This window comes from Patella vulgata, chromosome 5, assembly GCF_932274485.2.
Source record: "Patella vulgata chromosome 5, xgPatVulg1.2, whole genome shotgun sequence".
NCBI lineage: Eukaryota > Metazoa > Mollusca > Gastropoda > Patellidae > Patella > Patella vulgata.
Window position 1 is genome coordinate 49118424 of NC_065883.2, and position 26014 is coordinate 49144437.

Sequence of the window (26014 nt, forward strand, 5' to 3'; positions counted from 1 at the left end):
TCTTAGTAATAACAATAGTCTTTCACCAGAGGTGAAAACCTAAAAAGTTCTAAAATATATGGAGAAATGCATATAAATTCTTATTAGATTTATGAATAGTTTCCAATTAAAAGACATATTTTCAATGGCTTTATGTGTTTGTTGTAGATTTCATTTGACAAATGTCTTGCCTGAGTTTGGTGATGAGCATTTTCTGCTTGGTTTATCAATGCAGAGTGATAAATGGTTTGATTGATCAATGCTTTATGAAAAGATAAATGTGCAAGTAATTAATGAGTATCATCTATTTATTATGGGATTGAGAAAGAGGACAGCACAGCCTTACTGTCGGCTTGTTCTATTTAGTATCACAGTCATACTACAGTACAACGATGCAGTTTAAATTTAGTATTAAAGATACATTATGGGAGATTCAATAATGAGTTGTCAGTTCTCACTATAATAGTTAAAAACTAGATAATGTAAAGGCAATTTGCTGAAAATTTCATTCAAATTGATCCACTAAGAACAGAGAACAAAGCGCTTGAATTTCCGCCTAGTCTTGATCATCATTACTAAAGTCAGTACGATAAACAGCATAATCTTGATTATCCATTTAATCGTTAAATCGTGAAGGAAAGTTATGCAGTAAATCGGCTCAGAATCCACTAAAGATCGCAGACTAGCGATGCCATCTAGAGTTGATTATGGTCTGGATAGGTTATTTAATGTCTAATTAATAATTTAGATAACATTTCAGGCCTAAAGAAAGACCTACAATAGACAGATTTAGCTCTTGCATAATGTATGTTTAATCTAGAATATAAAGAAACTATTTAACTCTGTTCTATATCACACTACATACAGAGAAATATTTTATTCTGTGTATTGATTTTGATTTAAAAGCATTATTTAGGGCGAGAACAATATGTTTCATCTTAATATCGTTTAGTCTAATTATTATCTTTATGGCCTGAATAAGGCTGAGTGCTTCATTATTTTCTCACAGCTGTAGGAAATATAATTGGAAGATTTTATATTAGAAGTTGGAATAATTTAGATGCATGAATGATAACTCAATGGTCCTACCATGATTATGTCATCTACAAGTAAAGTGAGAATTGTGCTGTAATTTATGAGAATATTAAAAGTATGTGAATGTTTTGTTGTAGATGATAATGATGGTATGGAGGCTATTAGTTACCAGTTCTTGAGAATATTATACTATATTAATGTGTTAGATCTTAATTCATATCAAATAAGAATATTTTATGATAGTTCTCCATATTACATTTACCTGCAATAATCCAATTTATAGATTGAGGCACTAATACTGTGGCAATTGTCACGAGTTGGCAAAAAAATAATTTTGAGATATATACCTGTCACCCGCAATTTAAAGGGGATGGGAATATGCATACAATATAATGCAGATCTGGTGTTCGGCAATCTGATTAAAATACAGATCTATATTTCGTTTCTTTTTTCATACTTTCGATGGCCTAGACTACATGAAGATCTGACCGGTTGTAGTGAGAGGTTGCATCAGGGGTCATACAAGCGGCTTTTGACCCTATGACATCAGATATTTTATCAACTGTGTATATCCCACCATGGACCATATAATATATACGGTCAATGGTGTGATATACACAGTTCTGTGCACCGTACGCCAAGAACTCGCCGTAACAGACCAGTTCATTGGCTAATCCCTTATTACAACAACCAGAATGAGAGTTATATAACAGCTCTTCCAGATCCTAGTGACAAGTAAAAAAACGAAATTTTGAACTAAAAAAACGAAACGAAACAGGATCTGTGTTTTAAATCAGATTGGGTATTCTGTTGTAATAATTGCATGGAGGTCAGTGAATGTTCCTGCAGACAGTATTGCTCAAAGAGACATTGCAAAAAATGAATCTATCACTGCTACAAGGTTGCTCAGTTATTTTGGGCAACTTCTTGTGTGGGCTCAACCTAATAGGTTCCATGCTATACAAGGTTACCAAGCTAGTACCATTATAGAAATAATAGAATAATAGGTTATTAGTAGTACCATTATACAAAGTTCTAACAATGAACTGAATGTTCTACATTTCTCAAAGATTCCAATGAGACATTCAAAATGTACCTATATTTTTGGAGATTTTACTCAATTAAATTTGTCCACGAATGTTGTCATAGTAGACATAGAGATATGTTAAAACCGAGGGGTACCTCTACTCCAGTAAACTTTGTTTAAAGTAACACCTTGTTGTTAGACAAGGTCACACTGGTGTACCGTAACTATTCTAAAGATCGTTTTAGCTTTCTTCTTACAGAATGTACAGTTTTCTTTAGTTGTATTGTGAAGATATCTTAATCTCTTGAGCATCTGATATGTTAATGACATGGAGATGACTCTGGTACAAATACACAAACTTCTAATTACACTAGGAATAAATCTCAAGTTGAATTGCAAATTAGTGTAAAGTTTAGAGACCACACAATTTGTTAAAATTTGTGTGGGTGTGAGGAGGAAGTATAGTATAAGCTATATGGTGTGTATGTTTTGGGTTGTTTGCTGGAGTGACAATTTCTATATTGACTAGAGACTTACTGTCCTAGTTTATCAAACTAAAGAACAGACGAAACATTTATATACTGGTGAATAGAGACTATACATAGCCACATTAATTTATTGTCAAATATGGGTAGATGAGGGTAGACCTAGTTGACAGAGTACTAGTCTCTAACTAGCCACAGGGTGGGAAAATCACTCCAATTTGTTGACACTATGCCTGAAACTGGGAACTTAACCTTAGAGTTTGATTTCAAGAATGCAAAGATTCTCTTAAGTAAGCAAGAGATGTAGCAAGCTGAGTGCAAGCTAGCTTCTGAGGTCTTGTGGCTATTAACAAATGGTGGGTATGTAATGATAAAATGGAATCTTGTGAAAATTTTGACACTAATTGTCTAGATGTGACCCCTAGTATTTGAAAATGGACAACATTGTCGACTCTAATCGTGTTTGATGTAGGCTTATTGAGAAGGAAAAAACCCATTGTTTTTTAAAATTATCAGAACAGAATTTTTTTGTTTTTTTTATTCTAAAGATATCAATAATCTATTAGAACCTTCCCAATGCATTTTTATCTGAAAGTATATAACCTCTTAATTTGATTATTTTAGATCATCATCTAGGCCGCGATCTTAGTGCGTTCTTGGGCCAGTCCTTAACACTTATCTATTACTTAGCAGGTGTAATTCTTAATTGCAGCTACTGTAAAATGGTATAATTGTCAAAATAGATCCCTTAGAGTGTATTAACTAGTAGAAAGATAATCCTTGAGTGGCATTTAGCGATTGAACACATTAAAAACACAACACAGTTTATATGGAAATACAATCACTGGTTTATAAGTATAGCACGACGTTTCGACAAGTATTCTCTTATCGTTATCAAGCACAAATCATTTGTGCTTGATAACGATAAGAGAATACTTGTCGAAAAAGTATTCTCTTATCGTTATCAAGCACAAATCATTTGTGCTTGATAACGATAAGAGAATACTTGTCGAAACGTTGTGCTATACTTATAAACCAGTGATTGTATTTCCATATAAACTGTGTTGTGTTAGTAGAAAGATATACTGTTTTTAATAACAAATAAATTTTTCCTGGTAGTCTGGATAAGTTTAAATTTGTGCCAGTTGTTGAGGAATATACATGTCTTTAACAATGATATACCATAATCTTTATTATTATCTGTTTATTAAGATGAATGCTAACAGCCTACTCATCAACACATTGCTTCTCATATTCCATCTTTTGAACATCTTATATTTTGACAAAATGGATTTGAAGTTTTTAAAAAAAAAAATTTCTTTTTCAGCTGCATCCAAAAGAACTAAACCAAATACTTGGTGAGTCAGATTCCTTATTCAATAAATATACTATGTTTTTAGCCTTTCATACTGACTGTTCCTGATCTTACTTATCTGTCATCCAACCGCTAAGGTTTTACATTTTCAACTTCTTCTTGGGGTGAACTGCTTGATGAATATCAACCAAATTAGTTAGACATGTTGTTTGGGTAGTGCTTCTTTAGCTTTCTTCAAATGAAGGCACCTTATAATTTAAACATGCGAATTTAAACAATTTTACTCATTTTGAACTTTCTCTCCAAATCTAGAAATTGGGTAGTTTTTTTTTTTAGGGCACCTTGAAAGAGCCAAATTAAGACAGAATCAAAACCTATCACTGTTTGATTTGACCAGAAATGCTGGTGAGACGTACATAATGCAGCTGAAATGTGATTTTTGGCATGACTGTAGGCTGGACATTTACAGAAACAACATCTTTACTTTATAGAGGGCAATCTAAACACCCAAAAGAGTTATAAAAAAATCAGAAAAGTACTCAAAAATACATCGACTCCACTGAAGTCCATTGGCAGCCCATGAGCACACTAAGATGACTTGGAGCACAGAAACCCATTGGGGTTCCCAAATGTTTCAGTATTTAAGTTTTTTTTCCAGTAATTAGGCTTTCAGACTTTCAGAAATGCCTGAATGTTCGAAAACCGGAAGTCAACCTTGGTTTCAAAAGTTCATTAGCTATTCCAAAAATAACTAAAACTGCGATGCAGTAATGACAGGTTTCACCGATGCCATGTTACCCGTAAACATATGTCACTTCCGGTACCAATGAAACCATTAAACATGTTTCCACATAAGCATTGCACACATCAAATAAAATGGACGCAGAATCAACCAAATCCAGCAATATCAATTCATTTTATACATTTGTTACATGTAAGTGTACAGTACTTCCGGTGATAATGAAAATGTTCAATTAGTTTTATGAAATCAGAAATTGCATAAGGCATCACATGGTGAAAATTTTATTTAAATCGAATAATAATTGCCACTTTTATAGACCAAAAACCTTGAAAAGTGACTTGTGGAAAATCGTCTATTTCTCTGTAACCGTACAAGTTAGACACCATTTTGTGGTATCTGTATCATCGTATGGGTTCATTCTATTTGTTGATTGGAATCAAATATCATAATTTTAAAAACGTTACAAATCAGACTCATTTGAATAAAATATCTGTTTTGAAGGCTAAAAATACAGTTTTTGCCAAAATGACATTACTTCCGGTGATACTATAAATGTTAAATTAGTTTTATAACGTCGTCTTTGACATAAGGTATCACATGATGAAAATTTTATGAAAATCGAATAATAATTGACACTTTTATGGACCAAAAACCTTCAAAAGTGACTTGTAGAAAATCGTCTATTTCTCTGCAACTGTACAAGTTAGAAACCATTTTGTGGTATCTGTATGATCGTAAGGGTTCATTCTATTTGTTGATTGGAATTAAATATCATCATTTTATAAATGTTACAAACCAGACCTTTGAATAAAATACCTGTTTTGAAGGCTAAAAATACAGTTTTTGCCCAAATGACGTCATTTCCGTTGACAGTGAAAATGTTAAAATGGTTTGGCCTAATCAAAACTGCCATTAGGCATCAAATGGTAAAACAAATTTGAAAATCGAATGATAATTTACTCTTTTACAAGCTAAATAACGTGAAAAGTGACGCATGCACCGAGGCGAATTCAATAGGGGGCGCGCGCCCCCCCTAATTTTCGACCGTGCCCTTTTTTACTGCTGAATGTGCCTTTTCTCAGACTCAAATATGTCCGTTCCCAACCCGTTGTAGGGATCCAAAATGACTCAAACCATCGACTCAAACACACCAGTCTGGGAAATAGCTCTTGGAATGGCTACAGATGCAAGGAAATGACGGATAATTTTCTTGGAGCGCCCCCCCCCCCCCCACAGCGGTGTGCCCCCTCTCCGCGGTCAATGCCTTCATTTTGCAGCGCCCCCCCTTTTCAAAATTCCTAGATCCGCCCCTGATGCAAAATTGCCTATTTCTCGGCAACTGTGCAATATTATAAATTAAATTTCACATACATTCACTTCGTATGGATGATTGCTACAAGTTTATGAAAGTTACAAAGAAATATTTGAAAATATGAAGACGCTGTATGGGTTGTAAATAGCTTAAATTTACACCCTTTTTCACCTTTTAATCGAAATAGCCCGAAATCGAAATTGAAAAAATTGAGCCTGATGTTTTGTGCGCCTTCAAAGTGCGCACCCTTTCTGTTATACCAGATTTGAAAAAAATAATATTTGCTTTCAAAAAGTGGTACTGAACTGCCGAAATTGTAGTTTTTGGTAAAATTATGTCACTTCCATTGCCGACAGGAAAATGTACCGGTAACCAAAAAAATGACATTTTGGAAAACGGACCTTATGAACTTTATATTATACAAATTGAACCATAAATAATTAATCCAGTAGACGTGGTACAAGGGTTAATCAGCGAACTGGATGTATGAGATGTGTTGTTGACGTTTGGGAAAGTAGGACGAGGGGAAATGTGTAGGGAGTGAAGTGCTGTAAAGGGATAGTTAGATGTATTATGAATGGTTAGAGTGGCTGTGGTGTTACGGTGAAATACTATGCCGCCACCGTAACACCACAGCTTTATGATTTGTTAGACAGGAGTGATGTAATGGGTGTCAACAACTGGGTATGCTGGTACCGTCGCAACGTAGCCGTGAAATATATATTGTGGGGGGGAAGGGCGGAAACGGAAAAATATACAATGTTGACAGTATGTGCCAGGCATGAGGCTGCGCAGACCGAGCGGCAGCTCGATAGGGAGTGTGTGGGAGGGTCACCCTCATAAAAAATTTTTTTTTTAAATTTCAGTTTTCTGTAAGCAGTGAAAACACTATTTTGGCATTGTTTGCGGGGTTAAACCTAAAAATCACATTAATACACCTATTGCACGATATTGTGAAACTAGCTGACGAAGACAGCTCGGGCGGCGATTGTTCGACTCGGGGCTGCTCTGTCAGTATCTAACAAACGCATTTAGTTCGCGTACAACTTTTAAAAACCGAATGTCAGTATGGTATTTCTCACATAATTGGTTATCGCAAAAACAGAGTAAACTGAAAGCGAGTAATCTCGACTCAAACCTATAGTCTATAGCCTACTTACTACACTCGTCACTAGGCTTCCTGTATTAGTGTTTGTGGACGGTTTACTACTCAGTGATAAGCCTGCGCCGCAAAAAGAGGTCTCGCCTTTTATTATTAGTATAATGACTTCCTCATGTGCGGCAGGTTAGTTTGCTTCTAAAAACACTGTTTTCCGTTCCAAAAAATACAAAAGTAATTTTCTACCAGATGACCATGGTTCTTTTCACCGAGACTAGATAATTTCTCTCGGTGTAAGAATATAGCTATGGATAAGTTCATACAAGGTCAATAAATCCGCGGTCACTTCGGGTCACACTGTTGAGAAAATAAACCGATGGGTTTGTTTAGTAGCAAATCGAGCGTGAATCAACTGAGTTTGTACTGAAAAATTTTTGAGTGATATGTATGAACTGTCTTCACACATTCGGTTTATAATTAGCGATACACAGGTACAGTGGAAAGTGTTGTACTTCACAGACTGTTTACCTCCGAACTACCTCCGCACGAAATCCCCGATTTGGGTACTTGTTAAAAGAAAAAGAAATAGTACCTGTGCGCATGCCAGTAAAAAAAACCTAAGAGTTCGCGCATAAAAATGCCCGAACGTACCAGGCGCCAGGTCATCTAGGACCGAAAAACTGAATTGGCCAATGGCGGCCAACGCGAATAAATGAGACAAAAATTGTTCACATTTTTGCTCAAGTCAGATGACCCTTTAATCCCGTGTAAAATACCATCAAAAAATATTCATAAAAGTTTCCTCAAAATCGAATAAAAATTGTGACCTGTGGAGTGTCCACAAACAATTTATGGACGGACAGACGGGGGCATTTTCATTGGTTACTTACTTACCTCTAAGTTAGCTGATGAGACTTTCTAATGGGAAATTAAAATGCGAAAGGAATCTTTAAATGTGGCCCAGACAAAATTTGTTATTTCTCAGTTTCCGGTGTCGACACAAAACTTTATCGGTAACAAAATAAGTTGAGAATTTGCACCATGAAACATATGAACTTTGTATTATACAAATCGGGCAATAAATAATTAACCTAGAACCTATAAACTGAAATTAAAAAGGCTAAAAATCTTAAAAAATGATCCTGACAAAATTTGTTATTTCTCGACAAGGGAAGATGCTAAAAGCAATTGTTTGACATCTATATGATCGTATTGATCAAATCTATATGTCCATTGGAATCAAATATCATAATGTTAAACGAATACTAAATAAAACTCACTTCAAAAAGAATATTTGGTTTGAAGGCCAAAAATATAGTTTTTCCTAAAATGACATTACTTCCAGTGAGAATGATAATGTTGAATTAGTTTTATCAACTCAGAAATGGCATACGGCATCGCATGGTGAAAATTTTATGAAAATCGAATAATAATTGCCACTTTCATAGACCAAATACCTTGAACTGTGACTTGTAGAAAATTGTCTATTTCTCTGCAACCGTACAAGTTACAAACCATTTTTTGGTATCTGTATGATCGTATGGGTTCAATCTATTTGCTGATTGGAATGAAATATCATAATTTTAGAAACATTACAAATCAGACTCATTTGAATAAAATATCTGTTTTAAAGGCTAAAAATACAGTTTTTGCCAAAATGACATTACTTCCGGTGATAATGAAAATCTTAAATTACTTGAATGAAATTGTAAATGGCATTAGGTACTACACGGTGAAAATTTTATGGAAATTGAATAATAATTGACACTTTTATGGACCAAAAACCTTGAAAATTTACCTGTTGAAAATCGTCTATTTCTTCGCAAATGAACAAGTTAGAAACTATTTTGGGATATCTATATGATCGTATGGGTTCATTCTATTAGTTGATTGGAATCAAATATCAAAATTTTAAACAAATAACAAATACGACTCATTTGAATGAATTACTGGTTTTGAAGGCTATAAATACAATTTTTGCCCAAATTACGTCATTTCCGGTGACATTGAAAATGTTAAATTGGTTTGACCTAGTTAAAATTGACATTATGCATCAAATGGTTTCACTTGTATGAAAATCGATTAATAATTGACTCTTTTACAGGCAAACTAGCGTAGAAAGTGACTCATGCAAAATTGCCCATTTCTCGGCAACTGCTCATATTACAAACTAATTTTCACATACATTCTCTTCGTATGGATTATTGCTACTAGTTTATGAAAGTTTCGAAAAAATATGATAAAATATGAAAAGCCTGAATGGGTTGTGAATAGCTCATTTTTTCACCTTTTTTCACCTTTAAATTGAAATGATCTGAAAACGAAATAAAAATTAAAAAAAACGGCAATACTATATACAGGAAAACAACCGTAAAACATCATTTTATACTGAATACCGGAAAACACCGGAAAAACACTAAATACCGGAAAACACAAATTACGGGATGATATACGAAAATGCAGGTTTACTTTGAAATAGTGCAAATGATACTTTTCCATCTACAATCTTCAGATCAAAGAATGCAAGTTCTTACACAGTGCAGCATAATTTGTGCAACAGAAGACATCTCGAATATCGATTGTCTGAAAAAACATTTTCTCAAGGACATTTTTTTCTGAATAAGCATTCGGTGTAAGTCTTCAGCCACCAGGAAGTGGTTAACATAGTAATGTTTTATTATGATAGTAGTACATAAAACAAATTGGTTGCCTAAGGTAGTGCTGATATCAAGTAAAATTTTACGCATCGATGCATCGGACGCAAACATCGATTCTCGTATCGATGCATCGGGAATTTGCCGCCATTTTGTTAATCAAAAATTACAGAAATAACATTAGTATTTCTGATAGAAACATAAATTTCCCTAACATTATCATTAGGCCTATTATAGAAATGTCGATTTATTTGAATAAATTTATTTCCACAATATTCTTCTGTTATTTATTGACATTAATATCGTCCGATTCACTTCAATTGACACTTGTTAGCCATTGTTCAAATTTGTTGTGAAGGCATGAGGGGTGAGGTGATTACAAGAGACAGCGTTTGCATTATTTATACGGATCGTATCAAAGCCTGTCTATAGGGGTTTATGAATTCTCTATTGCTCGTGGCAGAAAATAAGACTGAATCGTTTTAAAACTAGCATTAAGAACTGGCCGCGAAATATTATCCTTCTGACAGTTTGTTTGGTCATTTAAATGAACCGTGAAATTGACCTTGGGGTTAAAGGACACAATAGCAAGGGGACGTAACCAGCAAACGCAGTCTTTGTAGTCACTGGAAAATGGAGACAAACATAACGGAAGCGTAGGGTAAACAGGTCAAGCCTAATAATAGTTTGTGCGGGATTCATTGAATTGTTCCGTTACATATATATTGTTTTATTTTGAATTATAAAAACATATTGAAAAGATGTTTTTGTCCCCCGCCTTTCGAAGAAAGCAGGGGACTATTAAAATGGGTTCGTCCGTCTGTCTGTCTGTCCGTCACACTTTTTGGGACACAATAACTCTCTTCCTAATTGAGCTAGAATGTTCAAACTTGGTGTATGTGTTTATTAGGTCAATGCCTTGATGGAGTTCGAAGATGAGCATTTTCCGCTTAGGGTAAGCAGAGATAAGCAATTTGATTGGTTGATGCTTTGGGACACGATAACTCTCTTCCTAATTGGGCTAGAATGTTCAAACTTGGTGTATGTGTTGATTAGGTCAATGCCTTGATGGAGTTCGAAGATGAGCATTTTCCGCTTAGGGTAAGCAGAGATAAGCAATTTGATTGGTTGATGCTTTGGGACACGATAACTTTTAATTGAGCTAGAATGTTCAAACTTGGTGTATGTGTTTATTAGGTCAATGCCTTGATGGAGTTCGAAGATGAGCATTTTCCGCTTAGGGTAAGCAGAGATAAGCAATTTGATTGGTTGATACTTTGGGGCACGATAACTCTCTTCCTAATTGAGCTAGAATGTTCAAACTTGGTGTATGTGTTGATTAGGTCAATGCCTTGATGGAGTTCGAAGATGAGCATTTTCCGCTTAGGGTAAGCAGAGATAAGCAATTTGATTGGTTGATGCTTTGGGACACGATAACTTTAGTTCTAATTAAGTGAGATTGATGAAACTTGGTGTATAGTTTCATTACAGTAATACCTTGACTAAGTTTGATAATGAGCATTTTCTGCTCAGGGTAAGCAGAGCGATACGCAATTTGATTGGTCGAGACTTTGGAAAACAATAACTCTCCTACTTTGATTGTCCCCCGCCTTTCGAAGAAAGCAGGGAACTATTAAAATGGGTTCGTCCGTCTGTCTGTTTGTCTGTCTGTCTGTCCGTTCCGCTTATGGTAAGCAGAGATAAACAATTTGATTGGTTGATCTTCGAATTGAGTAAATGTTCATGCTTATTGTCCCCCGCCTTTCGAAGAAAGCAGGGAACTATTAAAATGGGTTTGTCCGTCTGTCTGTTTGTCTGTCCGTTCCGCTTAGGGTAAGCAGAGATAAACAATTTGATTGGTAGGAAATACCTGTTAGCAGACACAGCATGTACAAATTGTAGCCTGGGAGTGGGAGCAGTTTATTAATAGATACATTTGGTACCGTAGTTGTGTAACCAAGGTAGCCTATTCTATAAATAGCGATAGAATGAGTGACAAATAGAATGCCGATAAACCATGAAACAAAATATTCTATGTCATAGTATTTGGTTTTGTGCATAAACAGCTTTATACCGAAGACAACATATTAAAAATAGTAAGTCTACTAAGTGATGACGTCGAGTGAATAATAAAATAAATTAAGCGTCACAAATAGAGCGCTTGCTTTCGCCGTAAAACGGTGTCGTCTGCTAGAAAGACAAAACGTGATTTATCATCACCCAGTTGTGCAAACGAAACGTCTTTATACAAACTTTTCCTTTTTATAAGCTCGTTTATATAGTTTATGCTTTAGTTCTTGAAGAAGCTTTCCAATGTATTACCCCTGTAATTCCTCCTCTTTTATCTGTACAATATTTTCGAAAAAAATGAAACGAAATCCACTTATGTATACATTTAGGTTACATTATAGCCTACATGTCCCGACTCAACTTGCCACATTACATGTCATAATATTATAACCAGGTATTGATAAAAGCATCAATTGAGCAATTCCAATACAATCCAATACAATGAATATAGGCAAGGTAAATAAAAAAATAAATGGAAAAAACAAATTGAAAAAGAAACTATTATAAATTAATTAAATATGTAGTATGCAATAATGAATTGACATTTAATGACAGAAAGAAAACAGTGAACTTTGCACAACTTGCAGCAAGATGGAAAATAGACCCGTTGATACAACCAAACTCTAGATCTGTAGGCATAGAGCATGTTTTCCCCTTAATATGCTATAATTATTCCATCAAAAACATTGTATGCTTAGACTATAAGTAAAGATATACTGTTTGATTGTTCAATACTTTGTAAAAGATAATTTGTGATAAATTTATATGTGTCCTCTAATTATTTTCCTATTTCGGCGGGGGACATCAGCCTCACTGTTGGCTTGTTTTTATTCTAGTGGACGAACTTGTGAACTCCTCAGAGTCCTCGCACTCCTCGGTCACATAAAGCTAATTAAATACTATTAGTATTTTTTGCCGATGTATCGATAATACAAAAAAGGACTGAGAATCGAATCGGCGTCAGCACTAGCCTGAGGTTCTCTGGAGGGAAAGTAGCCTCATCGGCTAGAGTCCTCTATTTCACAAACAAAAACAACAATTGCTTCCTTGAAAATTTATCAATCAACCCTTTTCACAGACGTCCAGCTTACCACTTCCCGTCAATGCAGTAAGATAGAATATGTAGTTTTCTCATGGACAATTGGGCGAAAGTTGGGGGTTTTCTCAAGGAAAACTGGTCAACAAGTTGGGGAAAAAAGCTTGAAAAGTAATCCAGAAAAAAATCCTGTGTGCGGCCCTTGGAATATGATGGAATATGTTGAATATTATTATGGTTCAAGCGATTATATTTGACCCTAGAATGAAAGTAAGCTCAGAAACAAGTAGATTTTTAGCCCTTCCAGCAAGATGGATAGCTCTTGTAAAGGATAGACACTTTTCAGATTACAGCCTGTCCGAGAATTGCGTGGCATCCATTTCGTTTGGTGATTAGGACACATAGCGGTTAAACCTGGAACTTCAACTCGAACTATTCAGAGATTTATTAACTCGCTTTTGATGATACTTGCTGTTTTATGATGCGATTTTTTGTAACCTAGGGAGGAGTTGGCCTAGTCGTGCCTTCCACTAATTCGTACCACCCTGATGCCACCCTGATGCCAGCGTTTTTGGGGGGGGGGGGCATTTGTAAAACGAACATCGTAATGACCTTGACCTTCCTTCATCGGCGCTCACTTGGTCCAAAACCGCACACAGGACCAGTCACTGGGTTACCTATTTAGGGTGTTTTCTGGTATTTGGGATGTTTTCCGGTATTTAGAGTTTTTCCGGTGTTAAGTATAAAAGGGTGTTTTCCGGTTGTTTTCCTGTGTTTTGCGGTATATAGTATGGCCAAAAAAAACTGAGCCCAATGATTTCTGCGCCTTAACAGGGCACACCCTTTCAGTCATACCAGATTTGAAAAAAATAATATTTGCTTTCAAAAAGTGGTACCGAACTGTCAAAATTGTAGTTTTTGCTAAATTTACGTCACTTCTTTTGCCAAAAGGAAAATGTACAGGTAACAAAAAAATTGACATTTCGGACCACAGAGCATATGAACTTTGTTTTATACAAATCGAGCAATAAATAATTAATCCAGGACTGAAAAACTGAATTAGCCAATAGGGGCCAAGGAAAAATACGGTGACAAAAAATGTTGCCATTTTTGGTAAAATCAGATGACTCTTTAACTTTAGGTAAAATACCACAAAAAAATATTCATTAATAAAAAAGTTTTTCGTAAAAATTAAAATTTTCAAAATTTGACGCCTAATATCTCCAAAGATTCGTCGAAAATAAAAAATCTAAAGAACTGTAGCTATGTGCCTTGTCTCCGGCTATGTCAAAATGTATCAAATATTACAATCCGACAATTATTGATAACATTACGGCAAAATTTCGAAAAACAACAACTTGGTGATTTTGGACATTTCGCATTGTCGCAGAACGTTAGAAATAGCTTTGAAATTTAAGTCAAACCCACTTTCCCAGTAAAACCGAAGACATCGAATCGATCTGACAAGTAGTTTTCGAGATATGCTCAAATTGAAAAATAATAATAAGAATAATAATCCGAACAAAAACCCTAATAATAATCTTTACAAAAACAATAGTGTTTCACACAAGCTACGCAGTGTGAAACCCTAATTACATTTTTGGATAGCTTGTCACAGGATCTAAATGATAGCAGTTGAACATTTCGAACTTTCGAAACTTTGTCGTTGACTTCTATTGTTCGAAAATTGAAAATATGTTGTTTACGAGCCAATTTTGTTATTTTTCAAAATTTTCTAATTTGACCTACATTTTTCGATATCTGAAGTCCAACCGATTCCAGTAAAATAAGTTTCATTCAGAGTTAATGCCCTTTATTTTTCAAATTTCTTTAAATTTTTCAACCCTTATTTTTTTTAAACGGCCTAAGCGATGTTTCTGAAACTTCTGGAACCTGAAGACATATGGCCAAACCGACAGATAAAGCAATCCCAACAATATTTCGTGAACCGGAAGTAGTCAAAATAATGTCCGATAGGCAGAAAAATGGATGCTTTTGGCAAAAACGTGATTCCTCCGTCGCATATTACCGGATGAAAATAATTATATATCATTGGGTAGCCAGATCAATGGACTATCATATGATACTCAATTCATACAGGTACAATAAATAGGAAGCTAAATATGACACGTCGAAAATCAAGTATTTTCTGATTTGGAAAACTACTCCAGCGATTTTTCTTAAACTTTCTCTATCGAAAATCCTTTTGGTAGTCTTGTGCTGGAAGACACCCAATAAAACTTTGAAATAACTAGAATAGGGGAAAAAAGCACTGAAAATCAAAAAAAGTCGAAAAATCATTAAATTTTTGAAAATGCTCTATTATTGTCTTATTTTTACAGATTTTCAAAAAAAAGTTTACACATTTAGATAACTGATCTAATGACGATTCTAATAATATATAATATGTAAGCCTATTGAGATACTGAAATTTAAATATATTTTGACATTTTTGCATTTATAGCACTTTTGAACATAGAATTTCTCATTATAGAGCCCTGTGACCATTCAAGTGCTCAAACTGGTTGTTAAAACTATCCCGACAATGATCTCCATACCGGAAGTATTCAAAAAATCAAAAAAAAGGGTTAAAAAATTGGCGCTCTTGCGAAAAACTTGATTTCTCTGTCAGATATTAGCGTACCAAAACAACTAAAGCGTCATTGGATAGTCCCATTAATGGACTATCATATGACATCTAAATGATACGATTTCGATGGTTAGGAAAACAACACCTACGATTTTTCTTAAACTGTTTTTACCCAGTCTATGGTGGTCTATGGTGCGATTCTAAAAATAAAAGTATTGAAATAATATACGTGGTCCAAAAAGGGCCTCAATCTTGTAAGAAAATTGAAAAATCGTTAAATTACCGGTACTGAAAATGCTCTTCTATTTTTATTCGCCCACATTGAAATGTGGTCGTATATTGTCGCGGCGTCGGTCCGGCCGTCTGTCCTGCGTCCACAAAGTTAATATCCGATTGACTTTAAATTTATACACAGTGTTTAAGGTCATGAGACGAAGAAGCCTATTGATTTTCAGCAATTTCCGATAATTACGGCCAGAGTTATGGCCCTTGATCACTTAAAAAAATCTTGTGGATGCTCTAGAGGTGAAAGTTAATATCCGATTGACTTTAAATTTATACACAATGTTTACGGTCATGAGACAAAGAAGCCTATTGATTTTCACCGATTTCCGATAATTACTGCCAGAGTTATGGCCCTTGATCACTTCAAAATATCTTGTGGATGCTCAAGAGGTCAAAGTTAATATCCGATTGACTTTAAATTTATACACAGTGTTTAAAGTCATGAAACGAAGAAGCCTATTGATTTTCAGCGATTTCCTATAATTACTTCCAGAGTTATGGCCCTTGATCACTTTCAAAAATCTTGTGGACGCTCTAGAGGTCAAAGTTTATATCCGATTGACTTTAAATTCATACACAGTGTTTAAGGTCATGAGACGAAGACGTCTATTCATTTTCAGTGATTTTCAATAATTACTTCCAGAGTTATGGCCCTTGATCACTTCAAAAATCTTGTGGACGCTCTAGAGGCCAAAGTTAATATCCGATTGACTTTAAATTTATACGCAGTGTTAACGGTCATAAGACGAAGAAGCGTATTGATTTTCAACAATTTCCGATAATTACTGCCCTTGATCCCTTCAAAAAATCTTGTGGATGCTCTTGAGGCTAAAGTAAATATCCGATTGACTTCAAATTTGAGGTCATGAGACAAAGAATCCTATTGATTTTCAACGATTTCCGATAATTACTGCCAAAGTTATGGCCCTTGATCACTTTGAAAAATCTTGTGGCGCTCTAGAGGCTAAAGTTATCATCCGATTGACTTCAGATTGATAATTACTTCATGAGTTGTTACTCAGGGTTCCCGCGGTCCTTGAAAATCCTTGAATATCCTTAAATTTAAAATTTCATTTTCAAGGTCTTGAATATCCTTGAATTTCGCGGAAATAGGAAAGTATCCTTGAATTTCAGTTGAGATCCTTAATTTTGTTTCAAATGTCTTCAATTCCTTTTAAATATGAGATTAAAACGATAGTTGGTAATGTTTTGGTTATTTTTAAGATGAAAAATTGTAACTTTAGGCTAAGAAATGTCCTTGAAAATCCTTGAATTTGACGTATATTTATCCTTAAATATCCTTGAAAAAATGTTTGACGAAGCCGCGGGAACCCTGTTACTCTTAATCAGATTTTAGTGTATTATAAATATTTCATTACCAAAAAAAGTAAAAAATATGCGACAACACTTGTTGACTGCCCGAACGATTTAGCTGCTGTGGGTGTATGTTTCGTTGCCTGGCAACCTATCTTTCTTCTTTTTTTTTTGAAAAAGCTCAATGGAAGTAGTCGAAAAAATATCCGTTATTTTGAGAAAAAAAAAAGTTTTAAAAAATGCGCTCTTGCGAAAAATAGTGGTTACTATGCCAGATTTCATTGAATGAAAACAACTAAAGTGTTATTGGATAGCCCGAATAATGGACGAACTTATGTCATCCAAATAATACAAATTCGCTTGTTAGGCAATATATTATGGGATGCTGAAAATCCAGTATTTTCCTTTTTGGAGCCCAATCAGATGCTTTTATCTTGAAAACTACTCTTATTTCTTTTCTTAAACTTCTGTTACTCAGAGTTCTATTGGTGTTCTAGGGTACCCTAGTGAATCCAAATTTAAAAAGCCTCAGTATGATATAAAGGGTCAGAAAAGGGACCTCAATCTTTGAAAAAAGTCAAAAAATCATTAAAGTCTCAATACCACTCTTGTTGTAACTGAATAATATGTCCCAATCTTTATTCTGGTCAACAAATTGTACTATTTTACAATATTTTAATTAATTGGTGATACAAATTTCATCTTAACACAACTAATTAAAAAAATTGGAAAAATTCAACTAAATGATTTGAAAAGCCTAACATAAACCTTTTCAAATGTCACTTGGATTTAAAAATATTTTCGAACCCTCTGGACAAGTAAAATAGGATTTAATAGATAATTTACACAACAGGTAGGACACTTAAACATCTAGTACTTAGAATAAGGCTATTATTTATTTTCTGGAGCTGTCAAGCCAGCAAGAGTGTTATTGTCCCTTTAAATATACTGAAAATGCTCTTCTAATTTTCTTTTTTTTTTTTTTTTTTAACTGCTCAGAGGATATTTCTGAAACTTCTTCTGGTACAGATATTTAAGTTCCCATCCCACTTTAAAATCTATCCTGACAATGATCAAACCGGAAGTACGAATTTCTTAAAATTCGACTCAAAACTGACAGATAAAATGGCCACCCTTCTTTTTCAAATAGTGTAAAAATATGGTGTATCAAGGTTGTGGACCCTATAGAGGTCACAATTTTTATCCGATTTTGTTGAAACTTGAAATTTAAGTTTATAACCAAAAGATCTTGGTTCCTTCTGATATTTGCGCATATCGAAATGTAATTTCCTGAATTATGGCCCTTGATTGTAGGAAAAATCACCTTCGTTTAGCTTGTTCTCTATCCATCTCTCGTAAATGTGGGCGTATCCTGCCTGGCAGCCGCTGGTTATGTAGGCCTACATTTTCAGATCTCTTGAAAAGTACTATTATAATTCAATGTTTTGATTGACAAAATTAATACTGAACGAAAAAGCAAATGAGAAAACACTTTTCAGGTTAATTTTGAACCAAGTGGTTTCTGTTTCTGTGCAAAAGAATTAAAAAGTAATGTTTGTACCAAGCTCTAAGAAAATCATCATTTAAATCAACGTGAACTCATTTCCCGCAAATTCACAGCTCGGTGACGCCCCCCCCCACCTTTAGCCACTGGACTAATAAGAACATTTTATAGATATAATATCATGTCCTTACTTTAACAGTGTTTATACCATGCCATTTCCAGTCAGATTAAAATATTCTTATTTAGCCAAGATATAGACTATACTCTTTATGTCACTAATTACTTTATAACTTCATATAAACGTAGACTTACAGCAACAACTATTGACCTTATTTGGTAGTAGAAACTCTTATTATCACTTATCTTATTCCCTTTTTCGTCCCCTACCTCTACCCACTCCTTCACACCTGCCTTTACTTCACACTTTTTGAGTGATTAAAAGGTGACTGTCTTGATGAGTTCAATGATGAGCATTTTCTGCTTAATCTGAGCTTTGGACACAATAACTGTATTAAAGATAAGTTGCCAGGCAACGACACATACGCCCACAGCGGCTAAATCTTCCGCGCGGTCGACAAGGGTTGTCGCATATTTATTCCTTTGTAGGTAATTGGGGGCCTTTACAAGACAGTTCCATACAGATCAGATTATAATTTTTGCCGTTTGAGGGTTCACAAGGTTCTACAAATTGAAACAAGGGCCTCAACTCTGGAAGTAATCTAAAGAAATTGTAGAAATTTGACAGTCTTTTTCGTTTTACAAATTTAAATGATGCATATAAATTTCATACATATCAGATGATAACTTTCATCAGTCGAGCATTAACAAGGTTGAACAAAGTGAAACAAGGGCAATAACTCTAGAAGTAATGAATGGAAATGGCTGAAATTCAATAGGATTTTTCTCTTTACTAATGTAAATGACGCATGTAAATTTCATACAGATCGGCAAATAACTTTTGATGTTAGAGCATTCACAAAGTTCAATAAAGTGAAACAAGGGCCATAACTCTAGATGTAATAAACGGAAATTGCTGAAATAAGCTTCTTCGTTTCACTTATTTAAATAATGCATATAAATTTCAGAAAGATCGAATGATAACTTTTGGCGTTAGACCATTCTCAAGGTTCAATAAAGTGAAACAAGGGCCATAACTCTAGACGTTATAAACGGAAATTATTGAAATTAAATAGGCTTCATCGTTTCACTAATTTAAATCATGCATATAAGTTTCAGAAAGATAGGATGATAGCTTTTGGGGTTAGAGAGTTCACAAGGTAAAACAAAGTGAAACAAGGGCCATAACTCTAGAAGTAATAAACGGAAATTGCTGAAATTCAATAGGCTTTTTTGTTTCTCTAATTTAAATATTGCATATAAATTTCACAAAGATAGGATGTTAACTTTTGGCATTAGAACGTTCACAAGGTTCAACAAAGTGAAACAAGGGACATAACTCTAGACATTATAAACTGAAATTATTTGAAATTAAATAGGCTTCTTCATCTCACTAATGTAAACAACATATATCAATTTTAAAACAATTGGATGATAACTTTTGGCGTTAGAGCGTTCACAAGAAATTGTGGATGATGGACGGACGGGAGTGACGGCAATTTTCATCCACATTTCTATGTGGGCGTATAAAAATGAGAGTAAGGAAAATTAAGTGTATAGTTAAGTGTATGAACATTTACTGCTAGGGTTAAGTAAGAGTTATAAGCAATTTAATAGGTCCAGACTTTGCAGTCCAATAACTTGGATTCTAATTGAGTGAGGGTGGTCAAACTCAGAGTATACTATAGTTTCATTACATCAATACCTTGAATAAATTCAGTGATGAGATGATAAGTGATTTCAATTGAGTTAGAATGTTCAAACTTGGTGGAGATGTTCATAAGGTGTACAGTTTCACTACATCAAAACCTCAATTATGAGAATTTTCTGCTTAGTCTAAGTATAGATAAGCAGTACGATTGCTCAATGCTTTACAAAAAGATAAATGTGCAATTAATTAATGTGTCATCTATTTATTTTGAATTGAGGCAGAGCAAATCCCTCACTGTTGGCTTGTTGATCGCTGAATGGTTGATTATTAGCCCATCGCTCCAAACAGTTTATGTCTTCACTGACTTCTTCTAACTGTTTGATGGACTTCAACCAAATTTGTAAGGTTTGTTGATGCTTTTTAAGATTTGTTCAATTGAAATAGTTTCTACTTTTTTCCCCTAACCAACTCAATAGCTTATAAGCAGAATTGATAGATGTGTTGCATGGATATACTTATAATGTTGCTATGTTCCATTAAGGCCAAACATCTTGATATGCATATTTTGATAACTCATAACTTTAATTTTTTCATTAACATTTTGTACTCCTTTTAATATAATAATTAAAATATAATAATTTTGAAAATTCACATACTCTTAACCAGTGCTCTTATTCCTTTAATACCTTCTTGGCCATGTTGGGTTCTGTATTAAAAGTGGTATTGGGTGTTCAAGAAAGAATAAACATAGGCTGTTTATATATATATGCCAACCAGCAAGTAATGTGGATGTATATTTTTGTCACCTGTATACATCAATCCGTCCAACTTTCCTTGTGCACACTTTACACACTATATTCATTTCTTTTCAATGGATTAATTCGAATTACAAATGGTAATTTCGAACACATTTTGGGAAGTTAACACATTTGGGGCTTGTTAAAGGATGCAGTTTAAAGTTTGTTTGGGCATATTAAGGGCTCTAACAAATCTGTTTGTACAATATGGCTAAATAAGGTATAGTGTTAGGAAAAATCACTGGTGCCATAGTTTGAATTTGAGTTTTAGATACGGAGGCTACTTGGTAGAAATTAACCTAATGGAAAAAGGCCTGAAGTTATTTTTTAGCCCAGTGGTAAAAGTATAATTTATATTGCAGGTGTAACTACTACACGATGTCTATCTACTATAAGTACGAACAGGTATGTTACCATTTCTATATTCATACATTAAAATTATTAGATCTATTTCATTCTGTCTTTGTTGAAACTTTTAAGGGCCAGTGTTGAGATATAAACAATTTTGTGTTCTGCTTAGTCTTTCGAAGCAAAAATTTAACCATGTAATTGTAATAACATGAGATAAGCCCAATTCAACACTATATATTGAGGTAAATTAAAGACATTTATCGTGTTTAAATATGGTACATATCACAGTTTAGTTTAAACAATATTTTATTCAAAACAGAATAGGATCATTGTTACTATGTAAGTTCTTTCCATAAATACAGAATTACATGTATGAATATAATCAAGAATATAATAAAAATCAAATTAAATCAATGCTACATAGTATTTACATATTGTTTGAAAATCTGTTTTTATTGATAAGAGGTTAAAATCAGTTACTAAGTTTAATGAATGTGTTTAATAATTTTTGTATTTTAATAATTAGTTAAATTATCTGAGCATAAGAAGGAGTTTTAAGTTTAGTGAATGTGTTTAATAATTTGGGTATTTTAATAATTAGTTAAATTATCTGAGCATATGAAGGAGTTTTAATATTTTAATCATTAGTTAAATCATCAGAGTGTAAAAAAATAGTCTTTATACTGGTAGTCTTAGAAAGTTGATGTCATATTTGTAAATCTTTCAGGCTTATAAAAAGGTAGTAGTAAGCATTTTTAATTTCTGAACAGAAAATTGGGTAGTTTCTGAACAGTTAGGGTATCCCGTAACGTCACAATAGGGACGTTCACTACTATTCCTACTAGAGGCCTGGCCAGTTTTTGGCACATCGAATCGCGATGATTTGGCAGAATCAAACATCAGTAAAGAAGACTGGGTATTTTTACAACATTTCAATCGAGAAACGCAAAAACAACCTCGTGAGCTCCTTGTTGAATTCAAGAAAGATTTTCCTAGAGCCACTTTTCAAAGTATGCGAAATAGTAGCATAATTCTTAGCCTAACTCAAGGCCGAATATGAAAAACAAGGACAAGTTCCCAATAAATTTAGCCGTGGTACCCCTACGGCGAAAGCTGATAAAAAATTAGTGCATACACGCCCATAACCTAATAGTTATTTTTAAGCCCTCGTTAAGCCCTCCGGTCCATCTGTGACATCACATGTGCTCCAGTGCCCACCGACACTATATATATAGAGGGCCACCGCACATCCTCATTTAAGCCTGAAGAGTTCGAATAAGAACAAAACTAGTAGCTGAGAGAAATCTGGGAAGGCTGTTCGCCTATTTACAGATTTTTTAGTTTCTGAACAGTTACAGTATTAGGTAGTTTCTGAACAGTTAGGGCATTGGGTAATTTCTGAACAGTTAGGGCATTGGGTAGTTTCTGGGCAGTTAGGATATTGGGTAACATCCCCGGTGAGTTGCCGGCAGGGTATATATATATAAAAAAAAGTACACGGGTATTAAACATTATTTAGGGAAAGTACACCCATTAGGCATCAAAAATATCAAAAAATTAAAATTGGCTGTAGAGGGCTTTTTCCATGGTGAGTATGAAATGAAATGAAATGGGGTTTAACGTCCTGCTGTTCTGCTCCTATACTGGGCTAATGAAGACGGCATACGCCATACAGTGTGCTATGAGGGAAATTTTGCCCGGGCAGCGGCACTATGACCAGGTAGTATTTAACACAGCCATTCACTCAGTATAAGGTAATAGACTTACACCATAAATGGGCACCCAAGATGGATTATCTAACGTGAGTGAACAATAGTCAGCTATGACAGAGATAATAGACAATTAGTAGTAATGAGATAATCCATCTATAAACATTACATAATCAAGGCCCAATAGTCAACTTAGTAAATGAATGAATGGATGTCACTTAAATGCTACCCCTTAACAACTATGAAATATTATTAAGTGTAAATATATATAATTACTATTCATTGTTTATTGTTACCAAGTAACCTCTAGTATATTTAAAGAGGAAAGATTGTAGATCATAGGTACTTAACTACAGGCAGGCAAGGGACATACAAAAGGGCAGGTCTCTGATAAGTTATTTCTTAGATGCTGTTCCTTATTAAGTTACCTAGCCTGTGGGTCAGTATTGTATATATATTATTATTGTTTAAGTATTGTTACAGAATATAAGATTATACCAAGAAGAAAGAGTTATTGAATTATTGTATGTTCAATCTCACACCCCCAACTAGATTAAACATATAACCCATCGTCGAAGGTTGGACCATAAGCAGGTCCAAAACCCCGGATGATATATGGGGAGTGCCAATTGATTAAAGGAATCTCACAAGCCAAGCGAGTGTTCTTCTTTGTGTCTACACCCTAGAAAAGAAAGCTGATATTTTACTGATTTTTCTTCTTTTCGACTAAACAAAGAATGATGGAGAGTTGTAACAACCATGCTACATATTTACAAGTTATTGTGTTCTTCAAAACTGGGAAGAGGACAAATATAAAGTAGCCGGCCTTAGATTAGCTATGAAAGACAATGCCGCTGTATGGTTAAAATGTCTGCCAGAAGAAACAAGAAGTGAGTATAAATCCGTGAAAAGTGCTTTTATAGAACAATACTGTACAGAAGTGGATGATGGTAAAGAAGTGTTTAGGCTAATTACACAGAGAAAACAACAACCAGGAGAATCTGTGGATGATTACCTTACAGAAATGAAAAGACTTCTTTTAATGAGATCCAAATATTTTCCAGAGGATTGGACAGCAAAAATTATGAGAAATGGACTACAAACAGAAATACAAAAATGGGTTGCGTATAAAGACAAGTCTCATACAGTAATGGAAGTCGAAAAATGTGCAAAATTTACAGAAAGTATATGTAATTATTATGCAAGGGAAGAAAACAGTGAAAAATTAGAACTTCATCAAAACGAACAATCAAAACTAGAGGAGGTCGTGAATAACTATTATGCACTGTCGAATCAAGGCAACCATGAATATGAACAAGTTTCAAGACATTATATGGAGTATGAACAAGGCCCAAACAATAGAATAGATTATAATGAATAAAAATCAAGGCTAGCAGAAGGTAGGTGTGATTACAATTATCATAGTGGCTATTCATCATATCAGAACTATAGGTTTTCTCAAAATTCACACATGGATTTGTGTCCCATTTATGTATCAGATAACACTAACCATGATAGTGCTAGGAAACGTCCTCAAAAATATAGCTACCTCTGATGATGTGGGCCCAAGAATTCATCATCCGCAAGCTAAATTGTGAATCGTAAAAGGCGATTAAAATTTGCAATAAGGAAAGAGATCTGAGTTTTTTTGTTATTTTTATTTAACACATATCATATATTGGCGTACATAGAGGTATATAGAGTCAAATGGCCTAGCTAACCAAATGATTCAACATACAGAAATGCTTATATATCATCGGTGACGATCATTGCTATATAAGTACTATAACAAAATTATTTTTTGTAAGTAACATTGATCTCATTCCTTCAAACAAAGTAGGGATCTAACTAGCACATCCAAAAAAGAGTGTTCAGAAGATACATTTATCCAAAATTGAGAAAGCTATATTTGTCTGATATTGAGGCTATTATGGTAATATACATCACACCTATTTTTCTGCTGTTAAATGATAAATATTCTTGTATTTTTTTTTTTCCGATTGTATATGTATTCACAAGATGAGTGTTCATACTTTACTATATTATAAAACCATGTATATATAAGGTGTCATTCTATATTTTCAAAGCAGATTTTAACAGATCATAACAAGTGACTAATGATCGAATAGTAGCAGAATTTGGAAGAATAATCCTTTATTATCTGACATGCAAATCAAGATCAGAGTAGGACTGAACTGAATAGAGATAGTAATTACATGTATACGCATTATGAAGCATGGTACCTTTTTTTTTTTTTGCTTATGGCTCTATTCTTTTGGAACCAGAAATATTGGAACAGTTCAAATTGAATGGTAATCGTTTATGCCTGCTTAATGCATTCTACACTTTTAGTTTAAATTATTATTTTGTAATTTGTGGATCAGCCTTTCTAACTACTTCCACATTGTGTTGTAGGATATGTTTTTATGTGTTCATTATAAAATGATACCCAACACCATAGTGTACTTATTATAAAATGTTAATTATGTCTTAAATATTGGATATTAGGATCCTATAGTTTAACAGCAAGATAACATCAATATCGACTGAAATTGATCAGTAGTGAATTCTGATTTGTGTTTGGGAATTCGAATATCATGGAAAATATTGAGTTAGACTTAGCTCCTTCAATATAGGCCTACCAGAATGGTGTCGGGGAAAGAGCTTAAGTGCAACATCTGAGTGTCGGGTCGACACTTTAATAGGGGGCGTCCATATATGATCAGGTAGTATTTAACACAGTCATTCACTCAGTATAAGGTAATAGACTTACACCATAAATGGGCACCCAAGATGGATTATCTAACATGAGTGAACAATAGTCAGCTATGACAGAGATAATAGACAATTAGTAGTAATGAGGTAATCCATCTATAAACATTACATAATCAAGGCCCAATAGTCAACTTAGTAAATGAATGAATGGATGTCACTTAAATACT

The 26014-nt window shown here is 34.2% G+C and overlaps 1 protein-coding gene across 1 annotated transcript in view; it reads left to right on the forward strand.

Annotated features, from left to right (window-relative positions):
• The window catches only part of LOC126821174 (dihydrolipoyllysine-residue succinyltransferase component of 2-oxoglutarate dehydrogenase complex, mitochondrial), a 70557-nt gene that overhangs the window by 15577 nt on the left and 28966 nt on the right, over positions 1-26014 (forward strand). The window contains exons 2-3 of the mRNA XM_050549560.2: positions 3854-3884; positions 21375-21417. Of these exons, the coding sequence (XP_050405517.1) occupies positions 3854-3884; positions 21375-21417 (74 nt within the window). The remainder of the gene's footprint in view (positions 1-3853; positions 3885-21374; positions 21418-26014) is intronic.